Source organism: Pelodiscus sinensis, chromosome 9 (assembly GCF_049634645.1).
Source record: "Pelodiscus sinensis isolate JC-2024 chromosome 9, ASM4963464v1, whole genome shotgun sequence".
NCBI lineage: Eukaryota > Metazoa > Chordata > Testudines > Trionychidae > Pelodiscus > Pelodiscus sinensis.
Genome location: NC_134719.1, coordinates 44509346 through 44526715, shown reverse-complemented (window position 1 = coordinate 44526715; position 17370 = coordinate 44509346). Strand labels below are relative to the sequence as shown.

The following is a 17370-nucleotide window of genomic DNA, read 5'->3' as shown; positions in this document are numbered from 1 at the left end:
CCAGAGTGACAGATTACTTTCACTGGTGGGAGAATCCCTTCCATCAGCATACACTGTGTCTACACAGAAGCACTATCGTGGTGCAGCTGTGTCAGTTTAAGTGTAGACATACCCTTATACTATCTACTGCTCGTCTGAACAGTGGTTTTGCTACAAAAAAGCAGCTAACAGAATATCTTATCTTAGAACATTAATTTTGTATAAAATCTACAGAAATTTTGGCTCAATTGTCAACAAAAATTATAACACATACTCAAACAACATTATGTGCAGTTCTCCTGTACAGAGTCATATGCAACATAGTCAAGTTGTGAATGTAGTTTAAGCAAAATCTAACTGATCTGAAAGGAAAGTTAAACGTTAATGGTACAATGTAGTTCAATTTTTTAAATAGTATATTCAAATAAGATTTCCAAACAAATTAATAATCTAAAAGCATAAAGTATTTAAGTCTGCATGATTAATATACCAAGAGTATTTTTATTGATCTAAAAGAACAAAACCTTACAATAAAAATACCTTAAAATATGCATCAAGCTATAATGTTGCTTCTGCAATGCTATTTAAAACATCTTATCAAATTTTCTTAATAAAAATGTCTTAGCAGTGTGACTGGATAATATAAGTGATATTTTCTTTCTTTATGAGTTTGTGAGTAATAGGTTTTTATTATTAAGCTAAAGCAATCAGAATACATACGCAATATCCAGTACACACAATATAAAGAAAATAAATCATAACCTCTGCAAAACAAGAGATGATAAAAAGCACAAGGCCTACAAAAGTTATGGTCTACTCTATCCCTCAAAGACAGACTGGGTTCTATGTCTGGCAATCAGAAGAACTTACTGCACTAAATTGAAATAAGAATGAAATGCATAATCAAGCATAGAGAAAGTTAATGAGATTAATTCTGTGGAAGCAAGCCCATTAATAGTAAAAAGGTGATAATTCACTTACAGAAACAGGGTTTAGGTTTGTTTTTTGGGAGGGGTGGTGGACAATGGGAGATAAATTACCCAATTTTTTTAACAATTTGTTTAATAATTCCATAGTTTTCAAAACACCACTTTCATATCAGAAGTGTTTTACACTTGCACAATGTTAATTACTTTATTATACATGGAAGCCTGTAATAGGCTGATTACACAATAAGACTGCAAACAACCACGGTACTTTTCTGACACCAGAGAAGTACGTAAGACTGAAACATCACCAAGAGTACATAAAAAACCATTAGCATAAACATCACCAAAAATTACATAAAAAACTAAGCAGAAAAAAAAACATTTTCAAAAAAGTGGTTTAGAGCAGTGCCACTGCCTTTCAGCAGCTTCAAACCGCCACTGGCAATTCTGGGTTTCCGTGGCTCCACAGGCATTCATCAGGATTCACATATAATAAATAATGTACCACAAAATATACATAAAGTAAGGCAATAATTCCAGGAAGGGTTCTGGTGACATTAACAAGCCACTCAAGCTCTACCCTTGTGGTATATAACATCACTAGAAACCTTTGATGGAATTGCAGCCTTAGGCCCCAAGTCTGCAGTGAAATACAGAAACCCACTGAAGTTATTGGGATCTGTTGGATACAGATGTCCGTGTTAAATCCCAATGCAGCATCAGAGCCTAACTATGTACAATTGGGAGTATATTATTTCTTATTGTACATGGAAACCTTAACAGAATTATAAAATAAATGGGTGTTTACATTTTTTCTGTACCTGATGTCACAAGACAACGTAAGTACATATCATACGTACTTTCTGGAATGTAAATCTTTTCAAATTCCAACTGTTAAGATGGCAAGTAACCAGGGAAGGACCACTAACCATGTAGGACTGAATCAGGGAGGACAAAAAAATATGCAAAAATGGGACTTAGTACACTAACAGAAGAAGAGATGGAAGAGAAGGGCAAAACACTGATTTGTTTTAAACCATGTATAATAAATAATGTATCCCAAAAGTGTGTATAACTTATGGCTGTACTTCAAATTGGGGTTTTAATGACATGAACCAGACACTTAATTTTTATTCTCAGGGCTGATGTCATTAGAATCTCTTTATGGAATTACAGCCTTATACAGGAATTCAGGGTACATTATTGTTTATATTAAAGCTACCATTCCAAGCATTTAGCACGGATCCAAGAATGTTTGCCCTGCCAATATGGAATGAGTCACTTGGAAGAAGAGGAGCACATTAAAGCTCCATCAAGATGCAAGTAGCGAAAATCTCAGAATTTTGGATCAGCCTAGATACAAAAGACAGCATTCTGAAAATGTCTTAGATCCCTTCCTTAAATGCTGAAATATATTTATCACTATCTGTAAATTGGAAGTTCCAGTACACTAATGGTGCGTAGAATTTCCATGCTTCGTTACACTTTCCTGAGAGTAAAGCAATTAGAATAAACCTTAATCCTAGGAACAAAGTTATTTTTTTTTGCATTTTAAACTTTTGGGCTATTCCCTGACGTGCTACACATGTAAATTTGATTGCTAAACATTGTCATTTGAACAAAAAACTATTTTAATCTATTGTTTTTTTGATTAAAACCCATAATAAACAGACCTAAAAAAAAATTACACTAACAAAATAAACTAAATATGAAAAGTTGCATTGAAAGGGCATGTTACATTATTCTTAACAGGACCATGTAGAAACATTCCAATGGCAGTGTTATCAAAATAAAACAAAATTACATTAAAAAGACCCCACAGCCTGGTCACACTTGGGACCTTACCTGTAACTTTGGCTGGTAGGGGTCTTTACTCTTGTACTACATGGCTCATTTACATCAGACATCATATTTGTATACCCTGAGAAATCTGACACTGAAGTCCTTACTCTATGGTCCACTTCTCCATTAGAGTTAGTGATAAAAGTCATTGGCACCCTGCTGCCCGACTTAAATTGAGAACCAAATGCCTGTGCAAAGTTCTCAATCTGGTATGTTGCTCTAGGCTCTACATCCTTCTGGGGATCTATCTGACTAGCTAACTCCTGAGGTGGAATCTGAAAGCTTGTTGAAGAGTCTAAATTTTTCTGTTCCTTCTGGCTACTCAGTTTCTGAGATGTAGACTGGTAGTTTGATGAAGTCTCTAAATTTTTCTGTGAATCTATCAGATCATCCAGCTCTTGAGAAGGAGTCAACTGTTGATGTGCCTCCAAAGCAGATAAATAAAAACCTGGTTGAGATCCAAGCAACATCCCAAATGGAGGCTTTGGCAATGCAGTTGGCAACACTGAGGTAACAGACTGGCTGAAGCCACACTCAAGTGGGGACGTAGTGTATATCTGTTTGTCTTGGAACAAAGTGTGGTTATGGAGAGTTGAAGACAAACTAACAAATTGGAAGCTGGGTCCAAAAGCAAAACCAGTGCTATTGGTTGTTCTTTCAAAAGCTTGTTGGAGGTATTTAGAGTATTCTTGCAACATGCTTGCCTTGTCATTTGAAGCTGTTTGAGAGTTTGGGCTCAAATTTTCTTCTTGAACCATCTCTGAATGTTCTCCAGAGGTGTGCATGTCTACACGCTGTTCAGTTATGCTGAAAGGATCTTCCTTCTGGCCTTCTGACTTGTGAGAGTACTGGTCCAAGAGACTTTGCAAAACTTCATCAGGAATTCCAGACTTGTCATGGCAAGATTTCATTTCTGTATTTAGAGATGCTGAATCAATAAGAGATAAAGGGGCTTCATTATCCATAACACTGACACCTGCAGATTGGATGACAGACTGCTGGGAGGCCATATGTCCAACATTTATAGAAAAGGCACTGTTATTGCTGGCAGTTTGTAAATATCTTCTTTTCTTTGAGAACTGCATGGCATCATCATAGTTACTACTTATTTGACCTGGTTTCCCACCTGCATTTTGGAGAAGGCCAACAGCTTCTACACCAGTATTGGTTACTATACCAAGAGAGCCACTCTGTTTCCCAGGTATTGGTTTTTGCCCAATAATATCTGGTAATGGAGACACAAAATTAAGGTAATTTTTGTCTGAATGTTTTCTGTTTCCTTTTTTGAAGATCAGCTTTGGCACCTTTTTTTGTAATTCTTCCATGCCAGCGCCAACTAACCCACCACTGGAAGACACAACAGGTATTTCTACTGCATAATTCTGCATGCTCATATTACTCGCAATTTGTGATTCAGTTACTTTATTACTAGACTTATGCCCTTTGTTTTCAGTGGATATACTTTTTATTTTACTTTTTCTCCTTGAAGAACTTGTATTTCCCTGAGACAACACAGCCAGGCTCCCCATGTTATGATTTGATGACCCAGGTTCCATTCCAGCACCTGTTTTACCTATGGCTTCACCGCATGTTCGTCTGTGCTTCAACAATCTATCAGTCCTTGAAAAATACTGCTGACAAGTGTCACATTTGTATGGCTTTTCTCCGCTATGTGTTCTCTTGTGTCTCTCCATATGATACTTCTGGATGAATTTCATGCTGCACTGGTCACATCCAAATGGCTTCTCCCTACTATGGATCTTCTCATGTCTCTGGAGCAAGTACTTCTGGATGAAACCCATGCTGCATTGGCTGCACTGGAAAGGCCTTTCCCCAGTGTGAATGAGCACATGTCTGCGCAAGTGATAGGAACTCCTGAAGGCCGCACTGCAGTGTTCACAGACATGAGGTTTCTGACTTGGGGACAGAATGGCAGCTTCTGTGTCTCCCATCAGTGGGGGTTTGGATGAGGTGCTCTGCTTGCGCTTGGCTTTGATTCCCTGAGATTCTGCCTTTGGCCTCTTCACCTTCTTGCCATGGGCGTCGTGCTTTGGCTCATCGGAGCCCCCCAGGGCACCCTCGCTCCTGCCGCTCAGTAACATGTCCCGGTGATGCAGGTGGTGGAGAAGGCTGAGGTCCTGAATCACACTCTGGCTGGCTCCTTCCCCGCTGCCACTGCCCAGGCCTGGGTGCCGCTCTTCCCCAGCCCCTCCGAAGAGCCCCCCGTAGTGCTGCTGCTGCTCCTCCTCGCTAGGCTTCTCCTGCTTGATGCTCACCAGGGACTGGAGGAAGCCCCAGGGGCTCCTCTGCGAGGAGGAAGAGGAGGGGAAAGCCCCAGCCGGCTCCTTCTTGAAAGTCACGTCCTGGGGGGGGGCCGGCTCGGCCGCCGCAGAGGAAGACGAGGCGGCGGCGGCGGAGGAGGGGGGCGGCGGCAAGACGCACTGCGAGGGGTGCTGGGCCGCCGGCGGGGGCGCGGCCGCGCGGGTGAAGCTGGTGACCGGCGGGAGGCGGTGGTTGAACATGACCATGCTGGGGGGGAAGGTGGGCTCCATGGCCGCCGCCCGCTTGCCGCCGCCGCCGCCGAGGAAGCCGCTGCCGAGTTTCATCCCCCAGGAAGCCGGGCCGGGAGGAGGCGCGGCCCAGAGGGGCTGCGGGACCCGCCGCTCGCCCGCCCGCAGCCGGACGCCGCTCGCCGCTCAGCGCCCGTTCCCCGCGCCGGCCCCGCCCGGGCGCATCGTCACCGCCCCGCCCGCGCCGACTGGCAGCACCCGGCCCAGGCTGCACTTACGGCTCCCGCCGCCGCCGCCAGTCAAAAATAACGCCGCGTCCGCTCCACAATGGAATTAGCAGCCCCCGAGCGCGGCACTGCACATGCGCGGCGCGCGGCCTGCTGGGAACGGCCCGGCCAGGAGGGCAGCGCTGGGCCAGCAGTGCGCAGGCGTAAGAGAGATTTACACCCCCTCCCCTCCCGGCACCCATCAGCCATCTCTGCCCTGCAGCCACTCACGCCTGGGCTGCACCCGGGGACAGAGGCGGGGGGGGGGGGGGAGAGAGGAAATTACACCGTGGTCCCGGGGGAGGGCGAAGTGCAGCGGCCCTTCCTGTGCTCAGGCAGGACCCAGTTGTGCACGTCTGTGCGCTGCACCCAGGGGCTGCCGCAGGCGCCGTGCACGCGACAGCCACGGCCTGCCCCTGACATCCTGCCCTGCACTGTGTCGTGCGCCTGGGCAGCACTCGGCTGGCCTTGTGCACCCTGTCCCGTTAGCATGGCAGGAGGGGAAAGCCCGGCCCTGCCACAGGTCGGGGGAGCGCTCCCTGTTTGGGCGCAAGATCGCTGTTAACTAGCCTCCTTGCAGCCCTGCCGACAGGCCTGAGAGTGCCACCCGCTTGAGAACGGAGAGGATGGCCCGTTTGGAGCCTGAAATGTAACAGTGCTTCTCACACATGTCTCAACTAACTTAGATGAATTAATGGGGCAGGAGGGGAAATCACACCCTTTAGCCCACCAGCACGAGGCCTAAGGGGGACAGACAAATCTGTTTATGGGTTGCGTTGCCAAACTCAAATAATTACTTTGATACCCTTTATTAAGTCCCTTCTATACACAAGAATTTTAAAAAACAACAAATAGACTGGTAGCACCTAAAAGACTAACAAAACATGTAGATGTTATGAGCTTTCATGGACGCAGCCTACTTCTTCAGATGACAGACGAATTTGACTACTCCTCTGAAGGATTTTACAAATTATGTGTGTTTATATGGCACCAGATTCTGATACCCTTATTGAGGTTAGCATAGTGCCCTGACTTCATTAGCATTAATGGAACCACTTCTTTGAGGGGGTGCAAACTGGATAACACACCTAGGTAACTGACCCTGTCTTCTGAAAACAAATAGCATAGAGTAAGACAGCTCAGTTAAAGAGATGTACTGTACCTTTAGAGAACTGATAGTTAATATACTTGAAAACCGCTATGTAATCCCTCTTGGATCAGTGCAGCCCAATTGCAACACACTTTGGCGCACACAGTTACAACAAGCCTGCACGTGCCTGACATGCTTTTTGCCATTTTAACTGAACATATGAAAATCTCTTCACTATTATATTTGGCAGAATTGGAGTATCTTTTTGTAATTTTGACATATCAATGTATATTTTAAGTATTTTATTCAATTCTTATCTATTTAAATGTTCACAATTACTGGGAATTACAGGGGCCAGTGACTAATATTTAATGACAGTAGAAAGATATAAAAAGTTATAGCTTTAAAACTATTAAAACAAATTGCCAACATCACATGAGCATATACAACATAAATATAATTAAATTAAACTTTAATAAGTTGTCAGCCAGCATTTCTCTTTGCTTATCTGTAAATTGCTATTATTAGTGGTAGAAATAATTTTTCATCAGTTTGTGTTTTCAGGGAAATCAACATTAACTGACATTTACTGGTAAAAATATAATCCTTTCAAATGTAATTATATAGACTAATGCAACTCCAAAGACACATTCACAAACACTTTAATTTAAAAAAAATATATATCCATGAAAGATTAAAGCTGACTTTCTATTTTTATTTTCATTTTCACTTGTGTTGCTAAGCTACATATGTAGCCTTCACTATGAATAAGTTTTGAATAAAATTGTGTTTCATTTCCAACAGTTGATTCCCAAAGCTTTTTTATTATTCATTTCTATGGGATTTTAATGGTCATTTGAAAATTAATACACACACAGGTGCTTTAGTAACTTTTTAATGAAGCGATTAAAACTATTTTTTAATGGAACTATAGTGGTCACAAACTATGATAAAATTAGGATAATTTTATATTCCATTTGCTAATACTGATTATATCACCTAATGATCAAGTAATGTCCATAGACTTGTCTGCAATTATTGAAAAGCCTTGCAGTAGATTTTAAAAGTCTTTCAAAATATATGAAAGATATAAATATTAAAACTGGAACATAAGTTTCATACCCTACAGAATTTTAAAGTCAGTTATTAAGAAAGACTAGTTCTTGCTACATTTCATGTAAGTGTAAATGCAGTTTCATCTAAGCTGCATGCAAACAAACTTATTTATCTGTAAAAACCAACTTGAATTGTGAAAGTTTAATACTGTCAAGTGTAGCTGAGTGTTAAAAGACAGACTAGGAATTCAAAAACTTAAAGCAGCAGTAAAATATTAGTCAATGCCTATGAGAAATGAGTCTGTCCCTTTATTCAGGGTGTCTATGTTTAATGGTAAGATGGGATGCATATAAGCTAGTCCAAGCATGAAGGGCAGTAGGACACTCATATGGAAAGCCAACTTTGTCCCTCAGTTATCAAGATAAGAAACCTGTCATTTCTCTCATTCACTCTGTCAGCCTTGAGATACTCCAAGCAGACTTACCTCTGTGTTGTACACCCCATATATCAGGAAGATGAAGAGACCCTGTAAAATAAAATGGAGGGAAAAAGCTGTTAACTCTAATCATTTCAGCAGTAGAAATACCTGAAATAAACTTTCCTGGGAACAGACAAAAGAAGACACACTTCATCAAGGTCAATTTATTTTTCTATTTTTCAACATTATAAGCTGTTCCTTGAGCATTTATTTGATAACGTGGGAGTACATTGCTTACAGTATTCGTGCTATTCAACTGTTTGGCTATAAAATATTCAGGACCAAAGAATTTAAAATGTTAATTAGAAAAATGTATGTCATACCTGAATGGTGTCTTGAACATGAAATAAAACACAATAAAAATGTTATTAAAACAAACTAAGAAGAGAGCAAATATTTATATTTCTAAACATCTTTTAAAATGCAAATCAGTAAAAACTTTATCAGTGTTTATTACTATATGTTGCATAATAAAAATTTATTATAGATGCATGCACAAATACTCAACTTTTTGTAATAAATTAAAATAGATAATTATAGATGTAGGATTATATGAAAAAGTATAAAGAAAGGTAACAAAAATGAATAGCTAAGTTGTTCCATATTTCATTAATCAGAGAGTTCTCTCTTAGGGAGCAGAGAACTCTAATAGCAGAGAAAATACAAAATATTACAGAACAGTAGATATTAATTCTGATTTATCAAAGGAAATGTATTTTATAAACTTATTCAAAACTGACTATCATAAGACAATGAGTAAACAAAAAGACATTCCTGACTTCAATGGGACTCTGTGTGGTCTTTTCACAGGAATCTATTTGGAAGATCAAGGGCTGAATTAACATACTGTTAATTCTTCCAGAGATCAACTGTAGATAAGAGTCTCCAAAATATGAGCAAAATACGTAAATTAGGAACATGGCAAATCAGAAAAAATTTTTATAAAATTGTAAAAGTAGTTTCTTCAGGAAACTTTTCAGTAACTTCAGTTCAACACTTATGGTTTAATTATCTTGAAAAAATAAAAAAATCTTATATTTGCACAACAGACATTTGAATTCAGATGAATTCATATTATAATAAAATCTTTTTTGTTTGTTTGCTTTGAGTTCCATTGGCATGTACTAGCTGCCTGTAACACATGAAGTTTTCTCAAACAGAATAGAAAATAACAAAAGATGTTACAAGTTTTAAGTTCTGTGTACAAATGATTTAAACACTGCAACAGTATTTCTGCAGTTACTTCATCCTCAGCATTACTGAACCAAGAGACATTGAACTATAAGGGAGATTATGCAGATTTATTATTTCTCCAGATTACACAGCATTGAAGTTAAACTCCTGAGGGGGAGAATAAGATTGCTTAATTAATTTATAATAATAAACACTTTCTGGAGTGTTTCTAATCCTGATGAAAGCAGTCTCTTTAATATAGACTGATGCAAAGGATAGACACCTGGTTCTAGCTATGTCCTACATTCAGTATTGAGTTTTCTGAAATTTTATATTGTGGTTGTTGGCAAAATAAGTGACCGATTCTGAAAACATGACAATTAATATAAATGAAGTTACTTACATGAGTAAGTGCTTGCAAAACTGGGTCCTAATTTTACTTTCAAATGAGGATGAGCGTAAAATTCCTTATGTGGAACATAGTGTAAAAGACAAGGGTTAATTAAGTTTTTAGTGAACTCTGACTTCTATCACAGAAGAATTTGAAATCCATGTTCCTTAGACTAAAGACTAGATTGGTTTGAAATTACATATTTCATCAACTGAAGTAAAATTCAAATATGAATGAAATATAGTTATAGAAAGTAAAATAATGATGGTTACAGGATATATAGTAACAAGTAATAAATAATAATCTATGAAATTTAAATTCAGTGTTCAAAATTTGAATAACTAATAATCAAATGAAGTGAATCATAGAACTGGAAAGGACCTCTACAAGTCATCAAGTGCAGGCCCCTGAACCCATGGAAGGACCAAGCACCATCTGGACCAGTGATGGATAACCTAAACTAGTGTGAGGGCTACATGAGTGGCTCTCCATCTCAGTGGGCCACAAAATTGTCATATCCACTACAGTTTCCTGCGATAGGGTAGTTTTGCTAACTATGTTTTCATACCTAGAATTTTTAGTATGCTGATTGAACCATAGCAGCATTTTGATTCAATGCAAAGGGAGTATGCAGCTTTTATAGTCAATGTGGTGTGCAATCAGTATGCGCCTCACATTACATGCCCTTGCTTTAAGTGTGTGTCACTTTAATATCAGTAGGAAAAAAACCTACATGGACAGAAACCAGCAGAAGCTAGCAATCTTGCACATGGGCAACAGTAAAGAAAACGTCTCACTGGCCAAATATAGAACCCCAGTGGGCCGCATGCAGCCCTCAAACTGTAAGTTACCCACCACTAATCTAGACCATTTTGACAGGTGTTTGTCTAACCTGCTCTTAATCTCTAGTCATGGAGGTTCCACAACCTCCCGATGCAATTTGTTGCAGTGCATAATCACCCTGACAGGAAGTTTTTCCCCAATGTCTAATCTAAACCTCCCTTGCTGCAATTTAAGCCCATTGGGTCTTGTCCTATCCTTAGAAGTTAAGAACAACAAGTTTTCTCCCTCCTCCTCCTACTTATTACAACCTTTAAGATTCTAGACTAAGACTACGTCTAAACCACATTCCTCTTCTGAAAGAGGAATGTAAATGAGCCCAATCGAAAATGCAAATGAAATGTGGATTACAAATCTCACGGTTCATTTGCATAATCGTGAGAGCACACCTTTTAGAAAAAGGGTTTTTCGAAAAAGAAACAGTCTAGATGGGGTTCTTTAAAAAAAAACTCTCTTGAAAGAACTCATACACCTCATTTTTTCAGGTGGAATGTAGTTTAGATGTGCCCTAAGTGTTTTCTTGTCCCCTCTCAGGTCTTCTCTTTTCCAGACTAAACAAACCTAATTCTTTCATCTTTCCTCATAGCTCGTGTTTTCTAGACCTTTAATCATTTTTGTTGTTCTTCTCTGAATGTTGTCCAATTTGATGAATGTGATATGCAGTAATCCAAGAAGTATCACAATTGTTACAAAGCTCAAACATTATTTCACTTTTTTCTAATATTCTGCGCACTGAATTATTATATAAACATGGATACTTTATACAGACTCATGTCAATTAGTACTGAAATCTGTTTTGGACATTTATCAACATTAAGACAAAAGTTACTTTTTTTTTGGTGTGTTATTTATGTACTGAACCCATGTAGCTGCTCAGGCCTAAGAGGAGGAGTAAGATACCTCTAGGCTTTCTGTTGCAAGTGTAAAAGCAGGAGCTGAACTCCTGATACTTCTCTTCCACACAGGAGTACAGGGAATGGGTGAAAAGGGGCAAGAAAAATGAGTTGACACAAGGGAAGCAGTAGGAGTTCAACAGAAATGTGTGACACTTTTACTCTGTTGTTTTACCTACAAGTTCACACCAGTCCTTCAGATTAGATAAAGGCTACTACTTTCTGGACTTTGAAAAACAAAACTATTTTTGCCCTGTCCAGTGTTTACTCAGAAACCCTCTTTAACTGACTCTCTCTTTGATGTAAATCAGTCATTCATCTTGAAACCTCAACTGTTGTAATCAAAATTGTCTTTTCCTACCTTTGATAAGACAGCCCATGGGCAGTTTTAATTATTTCTCAAAATATGTTCTAGCATGGTTAGTAATAGCTGACTCTCAGAATCATAGAACACTAGAACTAGAAGGGACCTTGAGAGGTCATTGAGTCCAGTCCCCTGTCCTCGTGGCAGGACTGAGTACCATCTCTAGACCATCCCTGATAGATGTCTATCTAACCTGCTCTTAAATATCTCCAGAAATGGAGATTCCACAACCTCCCTAGGCAACTTATTCCAGTGTTTAACCACCCTGACAGTTAGGCAGTTTTTCCTAATGACCAACCTAAACCTCTCTTCCTGCAATTTGAGCCCATTGCTTCTTATCCTATTCTCAGAGGCCGAGGAGAAAATTTAGCTCCCTCCTCCTTGTGACACCCTTTTAGAAACCTGAAAACGGCTATCATGTCCCTCTGTCTTCTCCTTTCCAAACTAAACAAGTCCAATTTTTTCACAGTTTTCCTTCATAGGTCATGTTCTCTAGACCTTTAATCATTATTGTTGCTCTTCTCTGGACCTTCTCTGATTTCTCCACATCTTTCTTGAAATGTGATACCCAGAACTGGACTCAATACTCCAACTCAGGCCTAATCAGCGCAGAGTAGAGTAGAAGAATGATTTCTCATGTCTTGCTCACAACACTGCTGTAAATGCATCCCAGAATCGTGTGATTTTTTTACAACAGCATCACAATGTTGACTCATATTTAGTTGGTGGTCCAGTATGACCCTAGATCCTTTTCTGCAGTACTCCTTCCTAAATAATCGCTTCCCATTCTCTGTTTGTTAAACTGATTGTTCCTTCCTAAGTGGAGTACTTTGCATTTGTCCTTATTAAACTTCATCCTATTTGCCTCAGACCATATCTCCAGTTTGTCCAAATCATTTTGAATTATGTCCCAATCCTACAAAGCAGTTGCAACCCCTCCCAGCCTGGTATCATCTGCAAACTTAATAAGCGTACTCTCTATGCCAATATCTAAATAGTTTATGAAGATATTGAACAGAACCGGTCCCAAAACAGACCCTTGCGGAATCCCACTTGTTATGCCCTTCCAGCAGGATCGTGAACCGTTAATAACTACTTTCTGAGAATGGCTATCCAGCTTGTTATGCACCCACCTTATAGCAGCCCCAGCTAAGTTGTATTTGCCTAGTTTATTGATAAGAAGATCATGCGAGACTGTATCAAATGCCTTACTAAAGTCTAGGTATACCACATCCTACATTTCTCCCTTATCCACAAGACTCGTTATCATCTCAAAGAAAGTTATCAGATTGGTTTGATCCATGCTGGCTGTTACCTATCACCTTATTTTCTTTCAGGTGTTTACAGATTAATTTCTTAATTACTTTCTCCATTATCTTCCCTGGAACAGAAGTTAAACTGACTGATCTGTAGTTTTCTGGGTTGTTCATATTTCCCTTTTTATAAGCAGGCACTCTAACTGCCCTTTTCCAATCTTCTGGCATCTCTCCCATCTTCCTTGATTTTTTAAAGATGACAGCTAAAGGCTCAGATACATCCTCCATCAGCTCCTTGAGTATTCTAGGATGCATTTCATCAGGCTCTGGTGACTTGCAGACATATAAAGTTTCTAAGTGATATTTAACTTGTTCTTTTTTTATTTTATCTTCTAAACCTACCCCATTCCGACTAGTATTCACTATGTTAGGCATTCCTTCATCAGACTTCTTGGTGAAGACCAAAACAAAGAAGTCGTTAAGCACCTCTGCCATTTCCAAGTTTCCTGTTACTGTTTCTCCCTCCTCACTAAGCAATGGGCCTACCCTGTCCTTGGTCTTCCTCTTGCTTCTAATATATTTATAGAAAATCTTCTTGTTTCCCTTTATGTCTGTAGCTAGTTTGAGCTCATATCAATAGTCTATTTGGCTTTAGTCAAGAGAAGCCTGAGGCCCAGTTCCTCTATCAGAACATTAACCTCATGATTTATCATTTCTTCCTTCAAACGGCTGCTATTTGAAATTTGCTAAAAGCTTTTCTTTATTGACAACATATTTGTAAGATTTGAAAAACTTAAATTATGTAGTGTCAACATCTGTTAAACATTGCATAACACACTTTATATTCATTTTTGGTGTTATGTCAACATTGTTTTAAATATTCCCTGTATCGGACTTTTTTTGTTGGATCTATCATCCTTCAGTGTGTATGGTATTATATCATTATTTACCTGTAATAGTTACATTTGTGAGGCATTTGCAGTTTCATTTGCTTAACATAGAAATAAAAGCGATCAACTAAAAATTCTCAAGAACTGAAAACAGAAAGACTTCAGTGGATTAAATATATTAGAAAATAAATTGTAAATCAAAGTTTATCACTGATGCAATGTGAAGGAATTAAAATATTTGAACTGTAGTTTTACTATGTAAATTCCTGGGATGACAACAAATACTTTAACATATGCATCTAGCATTAACTTATCAAAACCTTTCATTATAGAAATAATTCTCTGTGTTGTAATAAACTCTGTAATATACATACAGTGAGAAAACAAAGAAAGAGAGAACACTTCACCTGACAACATACTGAATTAATTATGCTTATATATTCCATGTGTAAGAAATGGCTGCATGTTTTATTGCAGTAGGCATGTATGGATTGGATTGCAAAAAGCTACCTGCTGGGATTGAGCAATCTCCTTAAAATCAGATAAATTACATCAACTCTTGTCCTTGACAAGGCTATAGAAAATTTTTACCATTCCAGGACCAGGCTTCATAGTCACTAGCTTGTGCATGGCCTTGCAGCATCAGGGATAGAACCTAATAGCCTGAATTCCAAAAGCACAGGCTTTTGCCACTCAAATTAAAAAAGTACTTCCATTAGCTTGTCCAAAATATTGGTTCTAACAGAACCATGTTGCCATTTAAAATTACATTAAAAAGCTTCAAAGTTAGTGCTTCACAGACATCCATAGAAACAGCTCACATCTAGTGGCTATTGAGCAAATCTGTCCATCTGCATTCACATTCAGAAGGTTTTCTTCATAACCATAAAAACTAGACTTTTTTTTAAATGATCAAAGATTTAATAGTCACATCAAGTCACATTCTGGCTCACTCTCCCACCGCAAGAATAAAGCCTTTGCACCCCCCCCCCCCGCCCCCCCTCAAGTCTGCCCTATGCATATTGCTGTGGGGACAAATATACCCAGTACTTGAGAAGATCTAAAACAGAACAAAACTTTAAACAGCCCGGCCTATGTCAGAGGACAAATTCTGTCCTTGACTCTTTAGTAAAGGTTGAGTGAACCCATTCAAAGGAAAAGAGGTAACATCTGTTGAAGAGTACTAAGTTATAGCCAAGGGATGATCCATACCTTGCAACGGTAGACAAAAACAATTATCTAGACTGCAGCAGCAAACATCTTCGTCAGAAACAAGTGCTCCTAATGGGCTTCATGGAAATTCCTATAGAAATAAATGAGATTTATAAATGAGGGAGAAAACTCATCTGCCAGGCTATTGTCATAAATATCACATACACCCAAATTCTGCTATCCCTGCTCACCTTTAGTATTACCTTATACATAATTAATGCCATTAATTTCAATGAGACAATTCATGGAGTAAGGTACTATTTAATGTGAGTAAGTTAGACAGACTTTGGCTCATGGGAGATGGAAGGTTTAAAATTATTACTGAGACACACAGATGTCACAGTATAGGCGTACACTGATGCATTCGAAATGTGATCCAAATGTTTCTGTCAGGTACAGTTCCATACTTCCAGGTATTTGTTTACCTTGGATCTACAGATAAGTCTATTTTCTGCAGAAGGTCCTGACAATATATCAAAATGCAGCAGCCATTTCACATGCCACCCAAACATGTCCCTCCTTTTGTTGCCTAATAATTTAGGGCCAGAGCTAATTCAAATCAATGGGAATTTTTCCATTGATTTGATTTTTTGTATTAAGTTCTTAATATCTAAAGGTTGGATTAAACTAATGTAATATAATACACTTTAATACTATTATAACAAAAACGTTACAAAAACATGTGGACAAGGGGGTTCCAGTAGATATAATATACTTAGATTTCCAGAAAGCCTTTGACAAGGTCCCTCACCAAAGGCCCTTAAGTAAAGTAAGTTGTCATGAGATAAGAAGGAAGATCCTGTCAAGGATTGATAACTGGTTAAAAGACAGGAGAAACAAAGGGTAGGAATAAATAGTAAGTTTTCAGAGTGGAGAGAGATAACTAGTGGGGTCCCCCAAGGCTCTGTTCAGGGACCAATCCTATTCAATTTATTTATAAATGATCTAGAAAAAGGGGTAAACAGTGAGGTGGCAAAATTAGCAGATGATACCAAACTACTCAAGATAATTAAAGCCAAAGCAAACTGCGAAGATCTTCAAAAAGAACTCACCAAACTAAGTGATTGGGCAACAAAATGGCAAATGAAATTTGATGTTGATACATGTAAAGTAATGCACATTGGAAAAAATAAACCGAACTGTGCATACAATATGATGGGGAATAATTTAGCTACAACTATCTTGGAGTCATTGTGGATGATTCTCTGAAAACATCCACTCAGAGTGAAGCAGCAGTCAAAAAAGCAAATAGAATGTTAGGAATCTTTAAAAAGGATAGAGAATAAGACAGAATATCTTATTGCTTCTATATAAAACCATGGTACAACCACCTCTTGAATACTGTGGTCCCCTTATCTCAAAAAAGATATATTGGCATTGGAAAAGGTTCAGAAAAGGGCAACTAAAATGATTAGGGGTTTGGAACGGGTCCTATATGAAGAGAGAATAAAAAGAGTTGGACTTTTCAGCTTAGAGAAGAGGAGACTAAGGGGGGATATGATAGAGGTCTATAAAATCATGACTGGAGTGGAAAAAATGAATAAGGAAAAGTTATTTACTTATTCCCACAGTGTAAGAACTACAGGTCACCAAATTAAATTAATAGGCAGAAGGTTTAAAACAAACAAAAGGAAGGGGTTTTTTTTCCACTCAGCGCATAGTCAACCTGTGGAACTCCTGACAAGAGGATACAGTGAAAGCTAGAACTTTAACAGGGTTCAAAAAAGAGCTAGATAGATTCATGGAGGTTAGTTCCATCAATGACTATTAGCCAGGATGGGTAGGAATTGTGTCCCTAGCCTCTGTTTCTCTAGAGGTGGGTGACACGAGAGGGATTATGTGATGATTACCTGTGTTCCCTCCCTCTGGGGCATCTGGTATTGGCCACTGTCACCCAACAGGATAATGGGCTAGATGGATCTTTGGTCTGACCCAGTATGGCCATTCTTATGACTAATTAAAGGGTTGATAGGAAAGTAAATTGGATCTAGTGCAAATTGTATATATACCTTTTCTGAAATGTGTTTTTGGTCAGAATTCAGACCATTGAAACAACCTTGTAGCTCTAGAAATATGAATTTATTTTTTGACAAAAACATACAGAGGGTTAGCCATTTTATGTTTCATTAGTGAGGCATAGATATAATTTATGAAATCTTTCCATCTCAGTTCTTGCTAGATGTTGTTTCCTGTAGAGCTAA

General features: G+C 38.9%; 1 protein-coding gene across 1 annotated transcript; it reads right to left on the bottom strand.

Annotated features, from left to right (window-relative positions):
• Positions 1-1099: 1099 nt before the first annotated feature.
• On the bottom strand, positions 1100-5553 carry ZNF281 (zinc finger protein 281). Its single transcript, XM_006135396.4, has one exon. It carries the CDS (start codon positions 5354-5356, stop codon positions 2750-2752), a length of 2607 nt encoding a protein of 868 aa, XP_006135458.3. The 5' UTR covers positions 5357-5553; the 3' UTR covers positions 1100-2749.
• Positions 5554-17370: the final 11817 nt, after the last annotated feature.

What these genes read in the sequence shown, in the direction of transcription:
- ZNF281 (XM_006135396.4), bottom strand. Translation starts at nt 5,356, where the DNA reads ATGAAACTCGGCAGCGGCTTCCTCGGCGGCGGCGGCGGCAAGCGGGCG.